We start from the raw sequence: 24,081 nt of genomic DNA, 5'->3' as shown, positions 1-24,081 counted from the left end.
GCCTTAAACATACTTATTTAAGCCTTAAACAAACATTCCATACGAAATATAGCACTGAAGCAACTTACGAACAAATTCACCTAATGAACGACCGTTCGGATCGCATCTCGTTTGTAAATTGGGGAGCGTCTGTAGTCCTAAAACTCTGTGTGTCCTGGAATTCAAGTGACAATGACAAAAAGTCTGGCACTGGAGTGGACACATTTTTGCGCATGTCTGGCAGTGAAAGAGTTGAGAGCTGTAAGAAGAAAAATGTCCCGAAGTCATTTTCAGAGGTTTCGGCACCATTTGTTTGGCCGCTAATTTATTACTATTGGAGATTATCATGATTAGTCATGCTCAGATTTGAATTAGAGTTACCTTCTTCCATGCTGGATGGATTCCAAATCGAAAATGGTATTGGAATAATCATGAACAATGGGGGAGGACACAGTTCATCAATTTCGACTGCGAATGTTTTGAGGAAGAAAATGCGTTTCGTTTCGAATGCAAATCCAAACCAAGATGAAAATTGCTTCATCTCATCTAATGTAACTTCACGACAACCTCATCATCATGATCGCATACCTGTAACCAACCACGGTCGCATCCCCCGAGCTGACGTCTGTGTCGCCTGTCAACATTTTAAAGGTGGTTGTCTTCCCGGCGCCGTTGATGCCTAAAAGGCCAAAACACTGGAATGGAAAAAAATGTGTTTCTGAAATAATATATATATAAAAGTAAACAAACAAACAAACAAATAAATAAATAAATAAATAAATACCAGCAAGCTCACTTTTCCGGCAGGCAGACCCACACATATTTTTTTTACAATTGAAAAGGTTATTTTTTAATTTTTTAATATTATTTTTTTAATCCAAAAATGTATTTCTTTTATTTTTTTTTTACAATCCATTTTTTATTTTTTTTATTTTGGGGATTATTCTTATTAATTTTTTTACAATCCAAAAAGTAAAAAAACAGCAAGCTCACTTCTCCGGCAGGCACACCCACACAGATCCCGTCAACAGCCGGCCTCTTTCTGCCAACGTAAGTCTGGGATAAGAACAGAAGGACAAAATTTGACGGCACTTTATTTGTTTTTCATTCCTACTAGCGCAAGAAATGTTTCTACTGATGACCTTGGTGAGATCTTGAATGTGCAGGATGTCCGACTTATTGCCTCCTTCGTAGATTCTTTGTCGCTCGCATGCCACATCATCATCCTCATTTGTAGCCGGGCTACGTTTGCCACCCGATTGCCTGTGCAAGTTGTACAAATAGACACGTAAATATCAATGCTGTGGTTTTTCACTTCCTTGACTTCCACATTGCTCTCATTTCAAAAGACATCGGAAATAACGGAAAGTGACGACAAATCGTACACGAGTAAAAACGCTGCCATTGTCAAAGATTGTGCCGATCGTCCTGACAACTGCTTTCGAGAAACATTTGAACATTCTTAAATCATCATTGTATAACACAGGTGTCAAGGCCAAGGTCCAAGGGCCAAATATGGCCCGCCACATCATTTTATTCGGTCCCCGAAAGCAAATGAAATTTGTGAAATTCCATGATGCTGTCGAAAGTCCGAGCCAAAATTTCAAATCGTCCCAATAACAGTCATTATTTTTGGCTTCAAATTTGAAAACTAGTGATTCATTAATTTGTTGTGCGCTCTATATGTAACATGTGGAGGAGATGAAACATTCCAATGACTTCTTTGAATTCATAACGGCCCCCCGAGAGGAAACCGTAACTACAACCCTGCTGCGTACAGTAATCATTTTCGATAAAACAGGAAGAGGTTGCGCTTAGCTCTAAAAATACGATATGATGATGTTTTACCAGTGATCCAGGAAGAAACGGTACTGGATGAGGAGGTTGAGGCCAAAGTAGATGAAACCTTCCACCGCCATAAAGCAAACGTTCCGGCCGACAAATTCCCATCGGAAGGGGTTGTTGGAGTGCTCCTCACCTGCCGAAAAAACACATCGGACATGATAGAATTGAAGACATTAATGTCAAGTGCCCTAAAAAACATCATTACCAAAGCGGGCGTAGACGTCGGTGACTGCTTGGTTCATGGCCATGTCGATGAGACCGCGGCCCAGGCAGAAGTGAGGAAAGACCAGTAGGCCTTTCTTCAACCAGTCATTGAACATCAGCAATGACTGATGGCACAGAGAGACAAAACCGGTTGTCAAATTGACTTCCTCGATATCATCCCCTGTCATCCAGAAGACTTTGTACGTACTGTAATATAAAATGCTCTGTTCGGGAGTGTAAAATACAGCATTGTACTTGTCCTTACCCGGTTGTTCTCGAAGAGTTCCAGGATGAAGGTGACGGCGCTGCTGTTGATCCCGATGAACAGATTGATGCATGACAGCGACACGTAGGCAGTGCTCGGGACATCGAACAAGTATGACATGGGGTACATCATGGGCGTAACAGACCACCTGAAATCACCAGTACCAGTATGAGTGTTCACTCCGAGGGGTACTTTCTGTCTATCCCTAATTATGGACAATGAAATTAATAAATACAAAATGATGCTTCATTCATTCCATCTTATGTGTTAACATATCCTTTGTTCGCATGTTAGCACTTGATCCACTGTCATTGGCTTCATTAATTCCATCTTATTTATCGAAGGTGTTAGCAAATCTTCTGTTAGCTTGTTACCACTTGACCACTGCCATTTCAGATTGTATCCAACTGAAGGGCATCATGTCAATTAACCTAGCGCCTTCTTTGCTCAGTTTAATATCTTGTTTTATGCTAAAATAAAACGGTGAGCTCATTCTAAAGCTTAAAGCCAAAAGTTTAGACCTACCCATAGAGCAGGAGCAGCGCCACAAGGGCAGGCAGGTTGGTTGGAGACGTGTAACACTTTTTGTCAAATGCTACAAAGATGGCGACGACCATGGCGGCGCTGATGGAGTAGTTTACCTGGTCGAAACGTTCAAAAGGAGGGGATAAATAATAAGCCAACCAGAATGCCCCAAAGACAACCACCGCTGTTCTGCCCTCACCATGTCCCAGAAGAAGTTGGACACCCAATAGATGAAAGGGCTAACGCCACTGACAAACTGCAGGTGCTTAGCTTTGTTGGCACGTTCCTGGATGAGGTAGAGGATGAAGCTGGCTGGTATGAAGGACATGGCGAAGATGACGCAGATGGCCACCACTGCGTTTACGGACGTGGTCAATCTGATGGGGTGAAATGGATCAACACTGTCAAAATGAATCAGAATGTTTCATGCTCGCATATAATGCTAGCATGTTAGCATGTTTCCAGGCTCGGTTGAAATATTATCAATTGCAAGACCTGATATCATCACCAACTTTGCAATAATTATCATGACGTTCAGACAGTATTATAACCTAAGTTATTTTCTATTTTGTTTGCCGTCAATTTGTGCATGTGAGGGTCATCACTCACACGGTGACCTCGGAAAGCTGCTCTTTCGTGAGGTTTAGTGGGTGGTTGATTGCGGTGATGCCAAATTCAATGGGCTTGGCGCTGGCAGGGAGGAATGCCCGCAGGATGGCGTTGTTTGCGACATTCATGAAAGCCACCATGGCATGCCAACCTTTGTTGTTGTACCACACCTGCCAAGGAAGACAATTTATATTCCCGATAATCCCCTGAACAGAACTAAAAACATAAATAAGACAGTACAGTGATACCTCGGTTTATTAACGCTTTAGCTAACAAACTTTTCACCCAGGAACGTTAAATTCGCGAGAATATAATCTTGGCATACGACATATTTTTCGGGAAACACACGGAGCGCCACAATGAGTGATGTGTCAGACTTTGTACGTACTGTAATATAAAATGCTCTGTTCGGGAGTGTAAAATACAGCATTGTACTTGTCCTTACCCGGTTGTTCTCGAAGAGTTCCAGGATGAAGGTGACGGCGCTGCTGTTGATCCCGATGAACAGATTGATGCATGACAGCGACACGTAGGCAGTGCTCGGGACATCGAACAAGTATGACATGGGGTACATCATGGGCGTAACAGACCACCTGAAATCACCAGTACCAGTATGAGTGTTCACTCCGAGGGGTACTTTCTGTCTATCCCTAATTATGGACAATGAAATTAATAAATACAAAATGATGCTTCATTCATTCCATCTTATGCGTTAACATATCCTTTGTTCGCATGTTAGCACTTGATCCACTGTCATTGGCTTCATTAATTCCATCTTATTTATCGAAGGTGTTAGCAAATCTTCTGTTAGCTTGTTACCACTTGACCACTACCATTTCAGATTGTATCCAACTGAAGGGCATCATGTCAATTAACCTAGCGCCTTCTTTGCTCAGTTTAATATCTTGTTTTATGCTAAAATAAAACGGTGAGCTCATTGTAAAGCTTAAAGCCAAAAGTTTAGACCTACCCATAGAGCAGGAGCAGCGCCACAAGGGCAGGCAGGTTGGTTGGAGACGTGTAACACTTTTTGTCAAATGCTACAAAGATGGCGACGACCATGGCGGCGCTGATGGAGTAGTTTACCTGGTCGAAACGTTCAAAAGGAGGGGATAAATAATAAGCCAACCAGAATGCCCTAAAGACAACCACCGCTGTTCTGCCCTCACCATGTCCCAGAAGAAGTTGGACACCCAATAGATGAAAGGGCTAACGCCACTGACAAACTGCAGGTGCTTAGCTTTGTTGGCACGTTCCTGGATGAGGTAGAGGATGAAGCTGGCTGGTATGAAGGACATGGCGAAGATGACGCAGATGGCCACCACCGCGTTTACGGACGTGGTCAATCTGATGGGGTGAAATGGATCAACACTGTCAAAATGAATCAGAATGTTTCATGCTCGCATATAATGCTAGCATGTTAGCATGTTTCCAGGCTCGGTTGAAATATTATCAATTGCAAGACCTGATATCATCACCAACTTTGCAATAATTATCATGACGTTCAGACAGTATTTTAACCTTACTAAGTTATTTTCTATTTTGTTTGCCGTCAATTTGTGCATGTGAGGGTCATCACTCACACGGTGACCTCGGAAAGCTGCTCTTTCGTGAGGTTTAGTGGGTGGTTGATTGCGGTGATGCCAAATTCAATGGGCTTGGCGCTGGCAGGGAGGAATGCCCGCAGGATGGCGTTGTTTGCGACATTCATGAAAGCCACCATGGCATGCCAACCTTTGTTGTTGTACCACACCTGCCAATGAAGACAATTTATATTCCTGATAATCCCCTGAACAGAACTAAAAACATAAATAAGACAGTACAGTGATACCTCGGTTTATTAACGCTTTAGCTAACAAACTTTTCACCCAGGAACGTTAAATTCGAGAGAATATAATCTTGGCATACGATATATTTTTCGGGAAACACACGGAGCGCCACAATGAGTGATGTGTCGTTCGCAAACGAGACGGTTCTTGGACCTGGATATCAGAAGTGAACGAAACTGTAAATGGCAGCCGGCTTTTTTTCCCTCTATTCCCCGCCCCCAGGCTTCGGTTAAAGCCGCACGTGATTGGTCAAGATCCGTGGTAGACGAGGGAGGGGACCCACGCAGCAGTGAGCAGGGGGGAGGGGTCACAGAAACAGAACACACACACACACACGAAAGGGAGATGCCAGAGCTTCAAAAACAAAAAACAAAAGTAAAAAAACAAAAAAAAAAACAAAAAGTGAAATGGTGAGAAAACGGATAGAAAACACTGTGAAATTCGGACTCTTTTCAACTTTATTTAAAGGCAGAGTGTTGATTGCAAGGTTAAAATATCCCATCAATCAGGCTCCACAAATAACCAACACAAGCCATCTGTACAATTTGAAGAGAACATACAAGCAAGGGAACCAGCTCTTAATGAAGTTTCTAGTGTGTCTGCCTGCATCTGTTGCTGTTGCAATATCACAACTTCTAAGATGTACAACCCAGGGCTCCTTGAGACACTTGCAAAAAGCTATCCATTCCATCAAGCCATCTACAACCATCACAAAGGTAAATAAAACGACTTTATTATATAGTACAGTTTATTTCTTTAATTACAGTACCATAGCACATTTATTTTACATAAAATAAGGTATATTGTGTGTAGTTTTAAGGCTTATTTAGTTGAAAAGTATGTTTTATGGGGACCTGGGAACAGATTATTCTCATTTTAATGGTTTCCCATGGGGAAATTAATTTTTGGAATAGACACCTTTTGCCTGACACACACTTTCTGGGAACCAATTAAGTTCATAAGCCAGGGTATCACTGTATTTGCTGAAATATTACGCACCTTGATGTTAAATTCACTCTCCATGTAGCGCAGGAAAGGGCCGAGCTCCCGAAGTGCCGCTTTGGAATGTTGACCCTGCCAGAGAACGTTTGTGACAAGTGAGTTCGTGGGTCAAACGGCGTGCAAATGACGAGACTCGTTACCGCGCTGATGTTGAGCATGCGTCCAAGTTGACTGAAAGCGTTCCCGATCTGTCTGGGCTCCACCTCCAAGATTGGAAGCTGCCCTCCGACGGATAGGCCACCATATCTGAGGAAAGACTCCATTCAGTGAAGGATTGGATTCACTTTCCAATGAGAGGTCCAAATGCACTTACCTTTGCTCATTGACCCAGTACTTGCTCTTCAAACTTTGCGATGCACCGGGGAGGAATTAGCAATTATTACCAAAACCCTCATAGAATGTTCAATGAGGAAAAGAAAGCCAAAATATCTGATTCACCTTGTTCTGATTAGACTTGGGTAGGTTTTGACCAGGAAGTCAGAGATATTGCGCTCGGTCAAATCCATCATGGTGTCCCCCGTGGCTTCCAGGCGTTGCAGGGTTGGGAGTCCTCCGGCACCGGCGGGACAGATAGGCATCATGCTTAGCTTTCTGCTACTGCTGCACAGGCAAGAGGGTGACGGGTTTCTCTGGTTCCATTCTGGACTCTGTAGGATGTTGGCCGTAACAGAGTCGACATCCGGGCGGTGCCACTCGGATGCCGTCTCGCCGCAAGGCATTCTGGGTGAGCGGACAAACACAAATAGGACTTTTTAAATTAGATTACATGTACTGTAAGTATTAGACTAAATAATTAAAAGTTGTATTTCTTTTTAAAATGTCATTTAACGCATTCACTGCCAGATAATGTGCATGCATGTGTCCACTCCAGTGCAAGGGTTTTTGTCATTGTCATTCAAATTCCAGGATCCCACAGAATATATAGTTTTAGGACTACATAAACATTCAACGCAGCATAAGAAACCTTAGACTCTCTTATTTAATCAGAAAAAAAAGTTAATTCCTAAATGATATGGGTCTGGAGTTATATGAGCTTGAAATGAGGGTGGCTGTACAAAATACAATGCAATACATACATATTGATTTATATAGCGCTTTAACAACAGCTGAAGCTGTAACAAAACACGAACATGGACAAAAAGCAAATGCTGCCCCTTAAGTGTATGGCAAAAAAACATTGCCAGAGGTCTGGCCAGCGCTTTATCGGCACCCCGCAAAAAAAAAAAAAAAAAAACAAACAAATTCGGCAATGGCGCTCATGTTATAATTACAATTCATGAATTCGGGAATAGCAGTGAATGAGTTTGCATGATATGAAACTTAATTCATGTTCTTTTTTCATGTTTATTTCATTTTATCGAATAAATACAGTAAAGTGTTGTTATATCGATATCGGTTATATCGATAGTACTGCTTATTACGATACTATTTCTATGAACGCAAGGAGAAAATTTACATGCCGCAGGATCGGATGTATCAATAGTCCGGTTATATCGATATTTTTTCCGACTCCCGAGAATATCGATATAACGAATTAATACTGTATATTAATCAATAGAAAATAATGACATAATTTAAAATTCTATATCATTTAGTATTATTTTCCATTTCAATGTAAGGTGAGGGGGGGATTTCATGTCTTTGGAGGCAAGATTCTCCCTATTGGGGGTACAATTGGAGCCGAAAATGGAAATGCCACAAGGGCTATAACAGGGGTGTGACCTTTAACACCCGACACTCAAATGGCTATCGTGCCTTTTGCTGGGTTCTGTGAAAATGCCAAAGGTGTAAAAAGGCCTTCAAATCTTCTATTGTGGCGTCGGTGCTGTCATTTCGCAGCATCTGCGTGTGAAAGAGCAAACCGTTGCTCATCAGTATCCCACCAAACTCACCCCAGCGGTTCCCCTGGCATGCATCGGGTTCCCATACCGGGCCGCCCTAGGAAGCGTTCGGTGAAGTGCTTCATTGTTGGGTCGGAGGGTTTCTCATTACTGCGTTGGAAAAATTATCAGAAATGAGGTCATTAAAGTATTTAAGTACAATGTCTCCAAAGAACAAATATGCTGTTGGATGAATGATTGGCAACCTGACGAAGGTGACCTGTGGTCCGTACATCCAAGGGGTCAACGTCAGGCTGGGGTATTCTCCAAACGGTGGAACGATGGTGGTGAAGATGAGCGCTATGAGGACAAAGCTGGCTGGCAAGACAATCTGAACAGCCATAAAAAAAAAAGATTAAACAACGATAAATGTAAATGGACGAACCAAATCATTTATGATCCATTTCAGATCAGTTTTGTAACTGGAAGATGTCTGCCAGACATACAAAAATTTGTCCATTCTAGTGCCAGGGTTTTTGTCATTGTCACTCGAATTCCAGGACCCACAGAAGATTGACTTTTAGGACTATATAGATATTCATTGTAGCATAAAAAAAACCTTAGACTCTCTTCTTTCATCAGGAAAAAATAGTTAATTCCTAAATAATATAGGTCTGGAGTTATATGAGCTTGAAATGAGGGCAGCTGTCCAAAATACAATGCGATATATACATATTGGTTTATATAGCGGTTTAACAACAGCTGAAGCTGGAACCAAGTGCTAACATGTAAAAAGGGGAAATGCTGCCCCCTTGTGGAAGGAAAAACATTGCCAGAGATCTGGCCAGCGCTTTATCGGCACCCAAGCAAGAAAAATCAAAACCCGAACAAATTTGGGAATGGCCACCTCAGTCATATTTTCAATTCCTGAATAAATTTGTGAATGGCAGTGAAAGAGTAAATATATTTCAGTGAAATGTGGGAAAACTCAGACGGATTCAAAGGATGATCAACTCAAAATTTTGAGTTCAATTTGATAGTTATCTTAAATATTAGACAACCGATGATGATTTGGAATCTCCAAACCAGAATTTTATTTATTTACTTATGTATGTATGCATCTATTTATTTGTTTATTTATGTATTTATTGATTGATATGCAGTGTGGACGTACCTGCGCCACAAAATCTTTGCGGCTGCGGGTGGCGTGATGAAACCTCTTGACAAGTAGTGCGTGAAACTGCTTCAGGATCAACCATGCTCCTTTCACCTGCCTGGAGCCTTTTCCGGCGCTGCAGTCTAATGCGACGCTGTTCGCTTGCGTGGCATCGTACCGCTCTGTGATCGTTGCACATGAGCAGTGTTAAAATACATCAAAATCATGATTGACAAAAGAATTCAAACATGGGAAGAAAAAGATGAACAACGTGTCTGACATCTCGTTAGGTGAAAGACTTTGAGTAGCTTTTCCTTCTTTTTTTGTTACTTGCATCTTTATTATTTTTACAACAAATAAGACCATATGAAATTGAAGATTTGCATACAGAATGCCTTGTGGATTTCTACCGGTGGTCTATTATTTATAGCAACATCCTTTTGTAACTGTGAAATTTTTTTTAACAAGGAAAAATATAAATGAAAAGGTTTTGTCAGCCATCATCTGTACTTCTTTGAAGGTGTCGGACATTTCGCTCCTCATCCGAAAAGCTTTGTCAGCGAACTAAAGTTTTGCTGGTAACTCTGGCCCTATATATATCCCAAATGGACAGAAGTGGTGGTGCCAGACCTCTGCTGAGATAGGTCCCTGCTCTAAGGTTAGGGGGTTTTGCTTTTTATTTCTTGGGTGGCAATAAAGCGCTGGCCACATCTCTGGCAATGCTCTAAGGTTGGGGGGAGCAGGGACTTTTCTAAATCAAACATCTGTTTCATTTTTTTGGAAGGTTGGCATTTCCTCTCTTTTCTATTATCATACTCATTGCTGTGATACCTCTCCTTTCCCATCTCTTTCCTCCATTCTTTAAAAATTCTAAATTTCAAAACCTATTTTGGTTCCATTTATTTGAATTAACAATTTTAAAGCTCATCAGTACAGTGATACCTCATCTTACGAACTTAATTGGTTCCCAGAAAGTGTGTGTAAGGCAAAAAGTTCATCTGCCAAACATTTATTTCCCATAAGAAACCATTACAAATTTGAATAATCCGTTCCCAGGTCCCCATGAAACATTTCTATTAAATACGCCATAAAACTACAGAAAATATACCTTATTTTATGTATAATAAATGTGCTATTGTCTTGTTATTAAAGAAATAAACTGTACTGTGTAATAATGTCGTTTTATTTACCTTTGTGATGGCAGTTGATGGCTTGATGGAATGGAGTGAGAGGAGGAGGGAGGGAGTTATTGTTTGGAAGGAAAGTCACCTTCCATAAACTGTCCCCTGCTACCTGCTTTTCATTAATCCAAATCAACAGAGGTTTTTCAACCTCTTCTATTGCCTGAGACCGTTGCTTAGACAACACAGAAACACCTTTAGCCACACATCGCAATGGTCGACTTAGCATACTGGTACTGGGACGCTAAATCACACAAACGCACACCTCATTCATGTTTTTCGATGATCTCCTTCTTCTGCTCGAACGTAATTTTCTTTTGTGTCCTCTTTGGCTTAACACTAGCCAGGGATGGGGTCTTTTTCGGCCCCATAACAGCAAAAGTAATCCACTCGATAACAAACCACGTCTGCACTCAAAGGAAGGGGGTGATGAAAACTAGTCACCATGGCGCAGTTCGACCATGTAGTTTGTTGTTCATCCCCTGAAAACTAGTCCGCGAGCCACCGTGGCGCTGTGTGGTTTGGTTTGTCCGCCGAAAACTAGTCTGTATGCCAAGATTATATTCTCGCCAATTTAATGCCCGTAAGGCGATAAGTAAGCTGAGGTATCACTGTATTATCATATGTGCACATCCTTTTGTACCTAACTACAAATGTTCATGATTCAACAAAATGGATGAAAAAGTTCAAATATTTGGATATTACTACATACTGTATATACCATAATTGTACTGTACTGTATTTTGACAGGCTGCTTAAATTATCTCTTGACCCATGTCTAGTATATTCACCAAACTGGGTGCACACAAAAATAAAAAAAAGCATCACTTGTCTCGTGTCTGACCTTCATTTTTTCTCCGCCGCAGCATTCGTTCTTCTACATCTAAGAGGTGACATGGGGAAGAACACACGGGACAAACACAAGTGTGACGGTAGAGGGAAATACACGACTGCGACACACAGGACGTGTACGGTAAATATCACTATTTACCTGCGGTGGGAGCATTGGTTGCTAATGCCTCGCCATCTCCTGTTACCTTCAGGAAGATCTGGAAAAAAGATGCAACATTCATTCATGAGTTCATTTGAAAAAAAATAAAAATAATGAAAAGTAATTGTTGTGATAATATAAACGATAACAGCTGTAAAATGAACTGGATCAAAACATTTGAACAGCTCTGAGAATGATGCCGCAAACGACAACAGCAACAATAAACATATAAAATAAAAATCACGTTCATCCAAATGAGAATTCATGTAAATGACATGACTGTAACTGGCGCCAATATTGTCATTGGTTGCCATGACAACAAAAAATATAATTTATTTGGGCTTGTTGTTTTGTGAAGGTGTTTAATGTTTCTATGTGAACCTTCATATGTATGTTTTTCTTAAAATCCTCTTCATTTTTTTTAATTTAGATTTTTTTTAGAACTTTTTTTTTCGAATATTTTGTCATTTTTTTATTTAGAATATTTTGTTTTGTTTTATTTTGAAAGTTTTTTAAATTGTATTTAGAATATTTTGTCAGAATCATTTCCTGATCCATGTCACATGTTTCTATGTGCGAGAGAAATTGTCTCAAGAGAGAGGCAGAACGAGAGAAATAGCGAGAGAACTCGCCAGAGAAAGGGAACGATAAAGTCTATGTCATTAAAGTCTGTTTACTTTTGTTTGTTTACAAGGTGCACACGGTACGTTATTAACTCATTCACTGCCAGACGATGAGCAAAAATGTGTCCACTCTAGTGCCAGGGTTTTTGTCATTGTCACTTGAATTCAAGGACCGACAGAATATTGAGTTTTAGGACTACATAAACATTCAACACAGTGTTAAAAACCGTAGACTGTCTTATTTCATCAGACATATATATGGGTCTGGAGTTATATGATCTTAAAATGAGGACAGCTGTCCAAAATACAATGCAATAAAGAATCATTGACACTTGTTTTATTTTCATTTGTATTTAATTATTTTTCTTAGGTTGAATGGTGCATTCCCTCACCCACATGCCCTGAACTTAACATCTTTCTAGACTAGCTAGCTAGCTAACTTTCTATCCATTTGAGTAATTTGAGTGAACCTGTGACTGTAAAGTGACCTTGAGAGTTTTGAAAGGCGCTTAGAAATTAAATGTACATGTATTATTATTATAATACATACATATTGGTTTAAATAGCGGGTTCCTGGTTATGATGATACTAGTGCAGCGTGTTCGACCGCAAAACAATTCCTTGTGTGTTCTACATACTTGCCAATAAAGATGATTCTGATTCTGATTAACAACAGCGAAAGCTGGAACAATGCGCTAACATCGAAAAAAGGGAAATGCTGCCCCCTTGTGGAAAACCAAAACATTGGCAGAGGCCATGGCCAGTGCTTTATCGGTATCCAAGCATGAAAAAGCACCTGAATAAATTCGGGAATGACGTTCTACATCTTATTTTCAATTCCCGAATAAATTCGTGAATGGCAGTGAATGAGTTAATTTGCTTATTTACTGTATCTCTTATTGAACATATTGTAGTAATGTCGATTGTTGTTTTTAAATGTCTTTTAGTTTTCACAGTGTTCCATAATAAGCGTTTTGCACAGTACGAGGCGTCATCCTTTATACAATAACGTTGTTGTTTGTCTTTCTCGTTGTTCTTTCTGGTGTGACTTTTAAACCTAATACCCGTCAACAGGTCCGCGCACCTCCTCCAAGGATGTATCAGAAATGCCGAAGCTGCTAAGTCCCATATCGGCGAGGGTCTCCTCCAGTTCCCTGAAGAGGCTGGCGTAGGCGCGGTGCTTGAAGCCTCGACTGGGCAGCAGAAAGGTGAGCTCCTGACCGATGGCCTCGATGAGCTTGGCCTCTGGGACGTGGTGGTGGATGAGGCCGTTGATGCTATCCAGGTGCCCTGCGGACATCAGAGGGGGCATTTGGTCAGGGGGGAAATCCATATCTTGATTTTTTTTTTGCGACGTATGGGGCGCACCATCCAAGACGCGTTCGGCGTTCTGGCACATGTTCTGGGACCGATCTTTGTGACTGGTGCAAATGGAGCAGGTGCAGGAACAGTCAGAGGCGCAGTCACAGTCATTCTGGTGGAAAAAGGAAGGCGCAGAAAATAAGTGACATGCATACTCGGACTATATGTTTTCGGTTTCAAATGAGCGATTTCAATCTCTTTTTTGGCAAGGCTTTCAAAAAAAAAAAAAGATAATCATACAGATAATTTAATGTTCAACTCATTCACTGCCATTCCCGAATTTATTCGGGACTTGAAAAGCATGACGTGGAGCGCCGTTCCCGAATTTGTTTGGGTTTTGGTTTTACTCGCGGGGAGTGCCGAAAGTAAAGTAGTAAAGTGCTGGTCAGATCTCTGGCAATGTTTTTTTCCCTTCCATGATAGGGCAGCAAATCATTTCATTTCATTTCATTCAATATCATAGAGCTCCAGACCCATATAACTTAGGAATTAACTCTTTTTTCCGATGAAAGAAGAGAGACTAAGGTTTCTTATGCTGCATTGAATGTTTATGTAGTCCTAAAAGTCAATATTCTGTGGGTCCTGCAATTTGAGTGAAAATGACAAAAACCCTGGCACTGGAGTGGACACATCTTCTGGCAGTGAATGAGTTTATATTGTAAACATTTATTCAAAATTGAGCATTTTCTGGACCCTTACTCTACATTTCAGCTCGTTTAGTGCCAAGAAGCTCACCTCCTTCTTCTTGAGGTCCTTCATGCGGCGCACCAGCGTGAGGTAGAATCCGGCGCCGAAGCAGTTCTTGAGGAAGAGCGGCGAGCCGCAGCAGTGCAGCTTACCCTTGGAGATGATGGCGATTCGGTCACTCAGCAGGTCGGCTTCGTCCATGTGGTGCGTGGAGAGGATCACCGTGCGGCCTGCAAAACATGTCGGTATCAAGACAAAATGGCGAAAAACTAGATCGTGAAACTAGATGGATATATATGTACCGGATCGATATTTCAACAGGAGGTCCCAAATCGACCTCCTGGAGTAAGGATCCACGCCAGAAGTGGGCTCATCCAGGATGACCACTTGAGAGCCGCCAACAAATGCCATAGCGACCGATAGTTTCCTCTGCATGCCGCCTGTGGGTACAAAATGGAGGCTTTGAGAGGGTTTTTTTCACTTACACATAAAAGGAGACAGAGCAACTCCTGACCTGAGAGGTTCTGCGCCTCATCGTCTCGCTTGTGAGGTAAGCCCACGTCTACCAGCATATTCTCAACCTCCTCCTGCGCCTCGGCCTGCGTGCGACCCTTCAATAGCGAGTAGAACAGGATGTGCTCCTCCACCGTCAGACTGGAAGCCAAATAAAAAGGGTTACGGAGCCAGAACATATGAAGCGATCCCTTGACTTGAATGTTCACAGCGCAATTTTTGATTTCAAATGTTGACATTTTCGGAATCAACATAATACAGACGCTCTCCAACTCTCGAATGAGATACGTTCTGAACGGTCGTTCGTAAGGTGAATTTGTTCGTAAATTGCTTCAGTGCTATATTTTGTATGGGATGCAAGTTTAAGGCTTATATAAGTATGTTTAAGGTCTATATAAGTATGTTTCAGGCTTGTATCCGTAACCTGTATTGGATTGTACTGAAAAATAAACATTTAATAAAATATATGCTCTATAAAGATATGTACATGTACAACTGGAGCAAATACTACATATGTTACTACAAAAATGTTCATATGTATTGTTGTTTATAACCCGAATTTTTGTAAGTAGCGGAGCATTTAAAATTGAAATCATTTTGGCATTTTTTTTATTATTTATTAAGTTAAGTCAAGTACAACTTAAAAAAAAATTAGTTGTTTTTTTTTGGTATGTATTTTTGTATTTTTCACTTTTGATTTTATTATTATATTAACTTTATTTTCACAACTGGAAAATTATATTTTGGATATACATAAATTTTTCCAGTATTTTTTATTTATATCTAATGTATTTGTTTTTATTTTATTTTATTGTATTTAATTTGTATTATTATTATATTAACTTTATTGCTTTTTAATGGAAGTACAGTACACCACTGGAAGATTTTTTTCATTATCAAGTTAAGTCAAGTACAACTTTTATTTTTTTTAAATAAATTTTTAAGTTGTTTTTTATATTTATTTTTTTATTCTTCACTTTAGAGTTTATTATTATATTAACTTTATTTTCACAACTGGAAAATTATGTTTTGGATAAACATAGATGTTCATATACATATGTATTTTATTTTTTATTTATTGTATTTTTTATTATTATATTAACTTTATTGTCTTTTTTAATGGAAGTACAACAATTGAAGTTTTTTTTTATGAAAGTCAAAAAGTCAAGTATAACTTTTGTTATTTTTTTTTATTTGTTTTTTTGTATTATTTTTTTTCATTTTATATTTTATTATTATATTAACTTCATTTTCACAACTGGAAAATTATATTTTGGACATACATAGATGTTCCAGTATTTATTTTTATTTATATGTATTTTATGTGTTTGTATTAATTTTATTTTATTGTACTTTATTATTATATTAACTTTATTGTCTTTTTTTCAATGGAAGTGCCCCACTGGAAGATTGCATAGATGTTCCAGTATTTGTTATTTTTCAAGATGTATTGAGGACATTTTTTCATTCATAATAGCAAGAATAATTTAAGTGTTTATAACTTGTGCTATTTTTAAAGTATTATTAAGTAAAAAAAGAAAGATATAATACAAAAAAAGAGTGCATTAATATCAAAAAAAATTATACAATTGAAAAAACTGTGTGCCTATGAGTGACACATGAGCATGTCTTCAGGTTCAAGGCGATGAGAAAGGTACTAACTGATTGAAAAGAATATTGTATTGAGGACACGTCCCCAACGAGGACCGTACAGCGTCGATATCAGTGCGGATGTCTCTTCCATAGATGTAAGCGGAGCCGGACGTGGGCGGAAAGAGCCCGGTCAGGATGGACCTAAGACAGAAAGACAGAAGCTCAAAAAGCTCATTGATAATATATTAAGAAAATACAAACCCCACACTGAAAGGCCAGAGCCAAAATCGAACCCTGGACTTCTACACTGTGAGGCAGAATTGATAACCAGTGTCCCATCGTGCCTCCTCTGTCATAAACAGTAAAATGTGAATATATTATAGCGTTACGGTCTTACAAGGTGGTCGTCTTCCCGGCGCCATTGTGTCCCAGGAAGGAGGTGATTTGACCCTCGTAGAAGTTGAGACTGAGTCGGTCGACGGCGGGACGAGAGCTTCCGGGGAACACCTTAACCAGCTCCTGGATGCGTACCCCTAACTCCAGACTCACTGGATCGGGCTCAAACAAAAGAAGGCCTGCCAGGATAACAGCAAAGTCGAATCTCAAATTATTTTTCAAAATAATTGTGAAAATAATATAAACTCATTCACTGCCATTCACAAATTTATTCAGGAATTGAAAATATGACATAGAGCGCCATTCCCGAATTTGTTGGGTTTTTTTCATGCTTGAATGACGATAAAGCGCTGGCCATGGCCTCTGGCAATATTTTTCTTTTCCACAAGGGGGCAGCCTTTCCCTTTCTTTCGCTGTTAGCGCTTTGTTCCATTTTCAGCTGTTGTGCAGGAGCGATATCAACCAATATGTATGTATTGAATTGTATTTTGTAAAGCCGCCCTCATTTCAAGCTCATATAACTCCAGACCCATATAATTTAGAAATTAACTCTTTTTTTCTGATGAAAGAAGAGAATCTAAGGTTCACCCACAGAGAAAAACTTATCCTGTGACTGTAAAGTGACCTTGAGAGTTTTGAAAGGCGCTTAGAAATGAAATGGATTATTAATATTATTTTATTTTTTTTGCACGTCTGGTAGTGAATGAGATAAAACTGTATACTCTGTCATGTGAATTGTGCAAAAATGAACTATTGTGTTTAAAAACGTTATCATTATTGGTATCATTGCATAATTTATATGATATGATAGATATTACAGATATTTCATTCCATTTTTAATATGTGCAAGCATCGACCTTGTGTCAGACATGTAACACCTCTCTTGTCCACTAGATGGGAGCCTTGAGCGTGTTTTGCACAATTTTTTCACTGAATCATCACCTTCTTGCCTGCCGGAGGCGTTCTCTTCCCCGTCCTCCTCCTTCTTCTCCTCTTCCTCCTCCTCGTGAAGCCTCAGCCACTCTTTCTCCCGTTCCAGGCGCTCCCGTTTGCTTTGGTGTTTGCAGGTGTTCCTACTGCCTGAGCCGTTACAGGTGCCACCACTTTCAGGGTCCTTTTCAGCTTTGTTTGTTTCCGGAGCAACTGTGAACGATGTTAGGTGTGGGTGTGAATCATAAATTAGTCAAATTGACATCTCAAGGAGCTGACAAATGATTTAGTTTTGTGATTCATTTCACACTTGATGGGTGGGTAGGTACTTCAGAGAAAGACCCTGCCTTCATGTACAAGCAATAAAAAATCACTTGTACAAAATACATTCAACGCAATCATTTTGTGCACTTGTGAGCCGGTAATACCTGGGTCATCTCCGGTAGCAGGTGTAGCTGAAGGTTTGCGCCAGTAGGAAGCCTGCAGGGGGAAGTAGAATGGCCGACCAATGCCATACTGACCTGCAATAAATCCAGAGAATTTATGAGATAACATGTATGTACATCAGGTATCAAGTTAGCCATTTATTTAAATGAATGACTTGATAAATGGCTAGCAGGTTAATTGTTTAGGTGGCGAGTTACCTTCATCCTAAGTAGTTACCTGTGTACTTTAGCTAGCTTGCAAGTTATCTAGTGATTCAGGAAAGAGTTTTCAATGAGGTAGCTGTCGAGCTACTTTCTAAGTTGCTAATAACTTAACTATGTAGCTTGTTACAGTTTACACAAATGGGATGGTATGATAAATAATTCTGTACTCATATAGCTATCTAGAAGAAGTTAACTCATGGCGTATAATCCTCGCTTGGGTAGATAGTTTACTTGTTAGCTACTGATGTGCATCAGTAGCTTGAAAGTTACAACTCTATTTAGGTTGTAAGCTAGCTAGTTACTAAGCAAGATGGCTAGTGAGTAACTCATTTACTCACTTAGCTATGTTCTCTCCAGATATCGGAGTAGTTACCCACTTAGTTGCAGAAGTGGGCCTCTTTCGTTTACTTATATTGCTCATTTGTTATACTTTCTTGCGTATTCCTGACTTTGTTTCAAACGTTTCAACATAGGTAGCTAGCAGGTTAATTGTTTAGGTAGGGAGTTGAATTCCTCCAAGGTAATTAATTACCTGTGTACTTTGGATAGCTTGCAAGTTATCTAGTAATTCAGGAAAGAGTTTTTGATGAGGTAGTTATCTACTACTTTCTTATCTTGCGAATAACTATGGAGCTTGTTACAGTTTACATAAATGGGCAGGTATAATTAGTAATTCTGTACATATGTAGCTTGCTAGCTAAGGTTCACCCACAGAGAAAAACTTATCCTGTGACTGTAAAGTGACCTTGAGAGTTTTGAAAGGCGCTTAGAAATGAAATGGATTATTAATATTATTTTATTTTTTTTGCACGTCTGGTAGTGAATGAGATAAAACTGTATACTCTGTCATGTGAATTGTGCAAAAATGAACTATTGTGTTTAAAAACGTTATCATTATTGGTATCATTGCATAATTTATATGATATGATAGATATTACAGATATTTCATTCCATTTTTAATATGTGCAAGCATCGACCTTGTGTCAGACATGTAACACCTCTCTTGTCCACTAGATGGGAGCCTTGAGCGTGTTTTGCACAATTTTTTCACTGAATCATCACCTTCTTGCCTGCCGGAGGCGTTCTCTTCCCCGTCCTCCTCCTTCTTCTCCTCTTCCTCCTCCTCGTGAAGCCTCAGCCACTCTTTCTCCCGTTCCAGGCGCTCCCGTTTGCTTTGGTGTTTGCAGGTGTTCCTACTGCCTGAGCCGTTACAGGTGCCACCACTTTCAGGGTCCTTTTCAGCTTTGTTTGTTTCCGGAGCAACTGTGAACGATGTTAGGTGTGGGTGTGAATCATAAATTAGTCAAATTGACATCTCAAGGAGCTGACAAATGATTTAGTTTTGTGATTCATTTCACACTTGATGGGTGGGTAGGTACTTCAGAGAAAGACCCTGCCTTCATGTACAAGCAATAAAAAATCACTTGTACAAAATACATTCTACAGTATTCAACGCAATCATTTTGTGCACTTGTGAGCCGGTAATACCTGGGTCATCTCCGGTAGCAGGTGTAGCTGAAGGTTTGCGCCAGTAGGAAGCCTGCAGGGGGAAGTAGAATGGCCGACCAATGCCATACTGACCTGCAATGAATCCAGAGAATTTATGAGATAATGTAGCCGTTGAGGAATGAGCACACACGATGAATATATGGAGAATAACATGTATGTACATCAGGTATCAAGTTAGCCATTTATTTAAATGAATGACTTGATAAATGGCTAGCAGGTTAATTGTTTAGGTGGCGAGTTACCTTCATCCTAAGTAGTTACCTGTGTACTTTAGCTAGCTTGCAAGTTATCTAGTGATTCAGGAAAGAGTTTTCAATGAGGTAGCTGTCGAGCTACTTTTTAAGTTGCTAATAACTTAACTATGTAGCTTGTTACAGTTTACACAAATGGGATGGTATGATAAATAATTCTGTACTCATATAGCTATCTAGAAGAAGTTAACTCATGGCGTATAATCCTCGCTTGGGTAGATAGTTTACTTGTTAGCTACTGATGTGCATCAGTAGCTTGAAAGTTACAACTCTATTTAGGTTGTAAGCTAGCTAGTTACTAAGCAAGATGGCTAGTGAGTAACTCATTTACTCACTTAGCTATGTTTTCTCCAGATATCGGAGTAGTTACCCATTTAGTTGCAGAAGTGGGCCTCTTTCGTTTACTTATATTGCTCATTTGTTATACTTTCTTGCGTATTCCTGACTTTGTTTCAAACGTTTCAACATAGGTAGCTAGCAGGTTAATTGTTTAGGTAGGGAGTTGAATTCCTCCAAGGTAATTAATTACCTGTGTACTTTGGATAGCTTGCAAGTTATCTAGTAATTCAGGAAAGAGTTTTTGATGAGGTAGTTATCTACTACTTTCTTATCTTGCGAATAACTATGGAGCTTGTTACAGTTTACATAAATGGGCAGGTATAATTAGTAATTCTGTACATATGTAGCTTGCTAGTACCTACTTCCTGGTAGTCAAGTAATTTGTTAGGTCACTGCTAATTTTGCTACTCATTGCCTACTTTGTTACATAGTTTGCTACATAGTTTGTACTCATTAATGTACTCAGGTAGCTTGGCAGGTAATTATTATTTGACTAATCAATCACCTTGAAAAGGTGGACTAGACTGAGGGTTGGATATCAAGGCACAAACTCTCAACACGGTTATGGAGTCATAAGAAACATTTTTGTAAATACATCTCCATCCAAAGGGCTCACCTGGAAAAACATTGTCCAAGTACCAGGCAAGAATGAAGTACAGCGTGGCATCCAGCACCATCATAAGGATGGAAGTGAGAAATGAGTAGGTGTCCTTCTCCAGTGGGCTGGTCCGGATGTTGTCCCACTGCAGGCCCACGCCCTGCTCCTCGTAGCGCGACAAGTACTCTGTCCCAAAGCCAAACGCCACAGGAGACAACAGGCTCTGGAGGGACAATGAGCACCATCATCACTATACAACATCTCTCAAAACATGTTGTTTGATTCACATACGGCGGCCATCTTCATTTTGGTCGTGAGACGGTCCTGCCAAGCGAAGCAAAGCATGTGGGGCAGGTAGAGGGTGAAGTAGAGCACACCACTGCACGCTGCTGCCAGGTTGGCCTTGCTGAAAAAGACACTCATGAGGAAGCACTGCATGATAGTCGCCACCGTGAACGTCAGCAGGAAGAGGTACACCAGCAATGGGTCACTGTAGTTCAGCACTTTGCCGCCCTGGAAACAGGTCACATGGTTTTAGGTAGTTGCTTCGCAAGATAGTTACAGTTGGAAGTTCCTTAGTTTGATAGTGAGGTCGGCAGGTAGATATTAGAAAGTACACCATTGTTTTCCTTACATTCTCAGCTGAGTAGACATTTAGGTATTAGACTACTTTACTTCCTTCCTTGAGTACTTAGTTAATTTGAGTAGTTACCTACTAACTCACCACAATGATAGAGGTGAGCAACACAGTGCTGGCTGCCATGGTGACGAAGCTGTCGATGAACCAGGTACACCAGAAGACGCCGTTGGCCACACCCATAGCTTTCAGGGTCTCCTTGAGGCGCAGTTCCTTCTCCAACACGATGCTCTTCACTGTCATGGACACTGAGTATATCCATGCCAGCACCATGAACATCGGGAAGCAGCGGTTCAGCGTGATCATGAAGCTGACAACCGGCCAAGGAGAGGTTACGCTCCGTTAACAAAGATCTTGTAAAGAAGACAGCTAATTAACTACTTAAGTACTTACTTTGTTAACAAGTTAACCAAATACGGTAGATACTTTAGGTAGTTAGGTGATCAATTTAGCTCATTGCTTACTTGCTTATGTCGCAAAGTAATTATATACTTCCTTATGGTGACATACTTACCAAGCAACGGTAGCAAGTTAGTTAATGACGTATAATGCTAGCTTGGGTAGATAGTTTACTTGTTAGCTACTGATGTGCACAGGTAGCTTGAAAGTTACAACCCAACTTAGGTTCTAAGCTAGCTAGTTACTTACTAAGCAAGATGGCTTGTGAGTAAGTAATTTACTCAGTTAGCTGTCATGATCTGGTTGGCGACCAACGGGGGGCGCTGTCGGCCCCGCCTGCAGCCTCGCAGGTGCTGGTCGTTTTAATCACTGACACTTAAAAGGGCACCCGGCACGACCATCCGGTGTGGGTTCATTGTTTGCTGCTTTGTCTGCAATTGCATCCATTGTATGCTGTGCTTGTGTTTGTTTAACCTTGGCAGACTTTTACACTTGGTTTTCTTTTGATACTTTGTACAGTAAAGTCTCGTTATATCGATATTCAAGGGAGTCTGAAAAAATATCGATGTAACCGGGACTATCGATATATCCGACCCTGTTTGCATGTAGTTTTCTCCGTGCGTGCATAGAAATAGTATCGATGTAACCGGGACTATCGATATATCCGATATCGATATAACGAGACTTTACTGTATTTTTTCTGTTCAGTTGATTTTGATGTTTTACATTTTGTTCCCGCTGACCTTTAATTTAATACAATTTGTCAAACAACCTCCTGCTCCCTCCTGCCTGCTTTTTGGGATCCGCACCCGCCATCACCACCTTGCAAACCGTGACATTAGCGAGCTATGATCTCTCCAGATATCGGACTAGCAGTACAGACTCACAGGTCGTCCACATAGCAGGGGTAGGGCATCTGCTGCACGTAGACCCCTAGTGGCCAGTCATGGCCAGTGTGCACTTTAATAATGCCGTGTTCGATCATGTCCTGCAGATAGGCAAAGCCACCCCATATGTACCTCTGGTCCTCCAAGGGGTCAGCCCTGGGGCCTGGGTCCCAGTACCTGGAGACAGAGAGGACACCAGCTACTGCAAACTTTCATAAGCTCATAGGCTATGTTGTGGTCATTGGTTCATTGATTGATTGATTGTTTACAAGTAACCTAGATAGTTGGCCAATAACTCACATATACGTATCTACAATTAGTATTGTCCCCACCAACCTGTCTTTGACCTTATTTGTGCGCTCCACTGCATCAATGTCCATGCGGATCTTGTACTTGACGTGCAGAGGGACACTGGTAGTCCAGGGGTACATGTCGGTAAATACCACGCCGGCCCAGAACTTGTTCTCCTCCAGGAGGTGCAAGGCCTGATGGATCATCTGTGACTCATCCGTGTAGGCCACAAACTTGTCCAGGCTGATACACTGCAGTCAGCAAATCCAAAGCTAATGAATGACCAAACACAAAACCTCTTGCACAGTACATGCAATGGAAGTAGAACCCAGCAAGTCACCTCAGCATACTGGTTGATGGTGCGCAAAAGTTGGTCAGTGACGTTAAAAATGTTCCTCCAGTCAAATCTGGACATCCCTGCCTCTCGCCACTTCTCCGGCCCACTATACAGGAAGTTAAGGATGTCTTTGGTCGTCATGTTGGTATCCTCCAGACTCTTGTCCACAAAGTTCATCACTGTGGGGTTTGACAATGTGTCCTGTAGTCATAACACAACACAAAAACAAAAGTGGTTTTGGTGCACTTTAATTATAGCAAATTTCAAAATTCTCTTTGGTCGTTGAGTGAATCTTCAGAGCATGTTTTTGAACAGGCCCCAAGCTAATTAATTAGCTAGACAGTAGTGAGAAATTTTGTGAGCTTCCAATTACTTATCTGTCCTTCAGTGTATTTAATTAGCAAAATAATTAGCTTGTGTGGACAGTAACAAGCTAGTAACATATTCAGATATATCGCTACACCATTAGTTGGGTAATTAATGAGTTAGTTGGTGAGTTAGTCAGCTAAGTGACCAGTTCGTTAGTTAGCTGGTTAGCTGGTTAGTTGGTTTGTTTGTTTTCTGCTCAGAAGAGTTGAAATGCTTCCGTTTTTCCGATTCATGAGTTGTAATTCAGATGTTGAGCCAGTTCATGGGCTAGAAATATACAGAGTACTCATTCCCAAGAATAATT

The 24,081-nt window shown here is 40.5% G+C and overlaps 2 protein-coding genes across 2 annotated transcripts in view; both read right to left on the bottom strand.

Annotated features, from left to right (window-relative positions):
* The window catches only part of LOC148891377 (retinal-specific phospholipid-transporting ATPase ABCA4-like), a 46,281-nt gene that overhangs the window by 12,708 nt on the left and 9,492 nt on the right, over window positions 1-24,081 (bottom strand). The window contains exons 12-44 of the mRNA XM_089007628.1: window positions 23,412-23,609; window positions 23,117-23,322; window positions 22,781-22,957; window positions 21,582-21,804; window positions 21,149-21,370; window positions 20,876-21,080; window positions 19,649-19,741; window positions 19,223-19,423; window positions 16,582-16,759; window positions 16,254-16,385; window positions 14,593-14,732; window positions 14,381-14,518; window positions 14,127-14,308; window positions 13,398-13,503; window positions 13,114-13,319; window positions 11,407-11,464; window positions 11,260-11,298; window positions 9,253-9,416; window positions 8,345-8,469; window positions 8,151-8,249; window positions 6,697-6,978; window positions 6,572-6,604; window positions 6,399-6,504; window positions 6,256-6,330; window positions 5,011-5,180; window positions 4,597-4,774; window positions 4,398-4,513; window positions 3,873-4,020; window positions 2,030-2,153; window positions 1,828-1,957; window positions 1,122-1,242; window positions 973-1,035; window positions 568-674 (exon numbers count right to left, since the gene is read on the bottom strand). Of these exons, the coding sequence (XP_088863754.1) occupies window positions 568-674; window positions 973-1,035; window positions 1,122-1,242; window positions 1,828-1,957; window positions 2,030-2,153; window positions 3,873-4,020; window positions 4,398-4,513; window positions 4,597-4,774; window positions 5,011-5,180; window positions 6,256-6,330; window positions 6,399-6,504; window positions 6,572-6,604; window positions 6,697-6,978; window positions 8,151-8,249; window positions 8,345-8,469; window positions 9,253-9,416; window positions 11,260-11,298; window positions 11,407-11,464; window positions 13,114-13,319; window positions 13,398-13,503; window positions 14,127-14,308; window positions 14,381-14,518; window positions 14,593-14,732; window positions 16,254-16,385; window positions 16,582-16,759; window positions 19,223-19,423; window positions 19,649-19,741; window positions 20,876-21,080; window positions 21,149-21,370; window positions 21,582-21,804; window positions 22,781-22,957; window positions 23,117-23,322; window positions 23,412-23,609 (4,745 nt within the window). The remainder of the gene's footprint in view (window positions 1-567; window positions 675-972; window positions 1,036-1,121; window positions 1,243-1,827; window positions 1,958-2,029; window positions 2,154-3,872; window positions 4,021-4,397; window positions 4,514-4,596; window positions 4,775-5,010; window positions 5,181-6,255; window positions 6,331-6,398; window positions 6,505-6,571; window positions 6,605-6,696; window positions 6,979-8,150; window positions 8,250-8,344; window positions 8,470-9,252; window positions 9,417-11,259; window positions 11,299-11,406; window positions 11,465-13,113; window positions 13,320-13,397; window positions 13,504-14,126; window positions 14,309-14,380; window positions 14,519-14,592; window positions 14,733-16,253; window positions 16,386-16,581; window positions 16,760-19,222; window positions 19,424-19,648; window positions 19,742-20,875; window positions 21,081-21,148; window positions 21,371-21,581; window positions 21,805-22,780; window positions 22,958-23,116; window positions 23,323-23,411; window positions 23,610-24,081) is intronic.
* The window catches only part of LOC148891376 (rho GTPase-activating protein 29-like), a 69,999-nt gene continuing 55,557 nt past the window's right edge, over window positions 9,640-24,081 (bottom strand). The window contains exon 23 of the transcript XR_016116386.1: window positions 9,640-10,610. The gene's annotated coding sequence lies outside the window, so the exon portion shown is untranslated. The remainder of the gene's footprint in view (window positions 10,611-24,081) is intronic.

This window comes from Hippocampus bargibanti, linkage group LG11, assembly GCF_051943395.1.
Source record: "Hippocampus bargibanti isolate YZ-2025 linkage group LG11, ASM5194339v1, whole genome shotgun sequence".
NCBI lineage: Eukaryota > Metazoa > Chordata > Actinopteri > Syngnathiformes > Syngnathidae > Hippocampus > Hippocampus bargibanti.
Note: the sequence above shows the minus strand (reverse complement) of the source record. Positions and strands in the feature narration are given on the sequence as shown.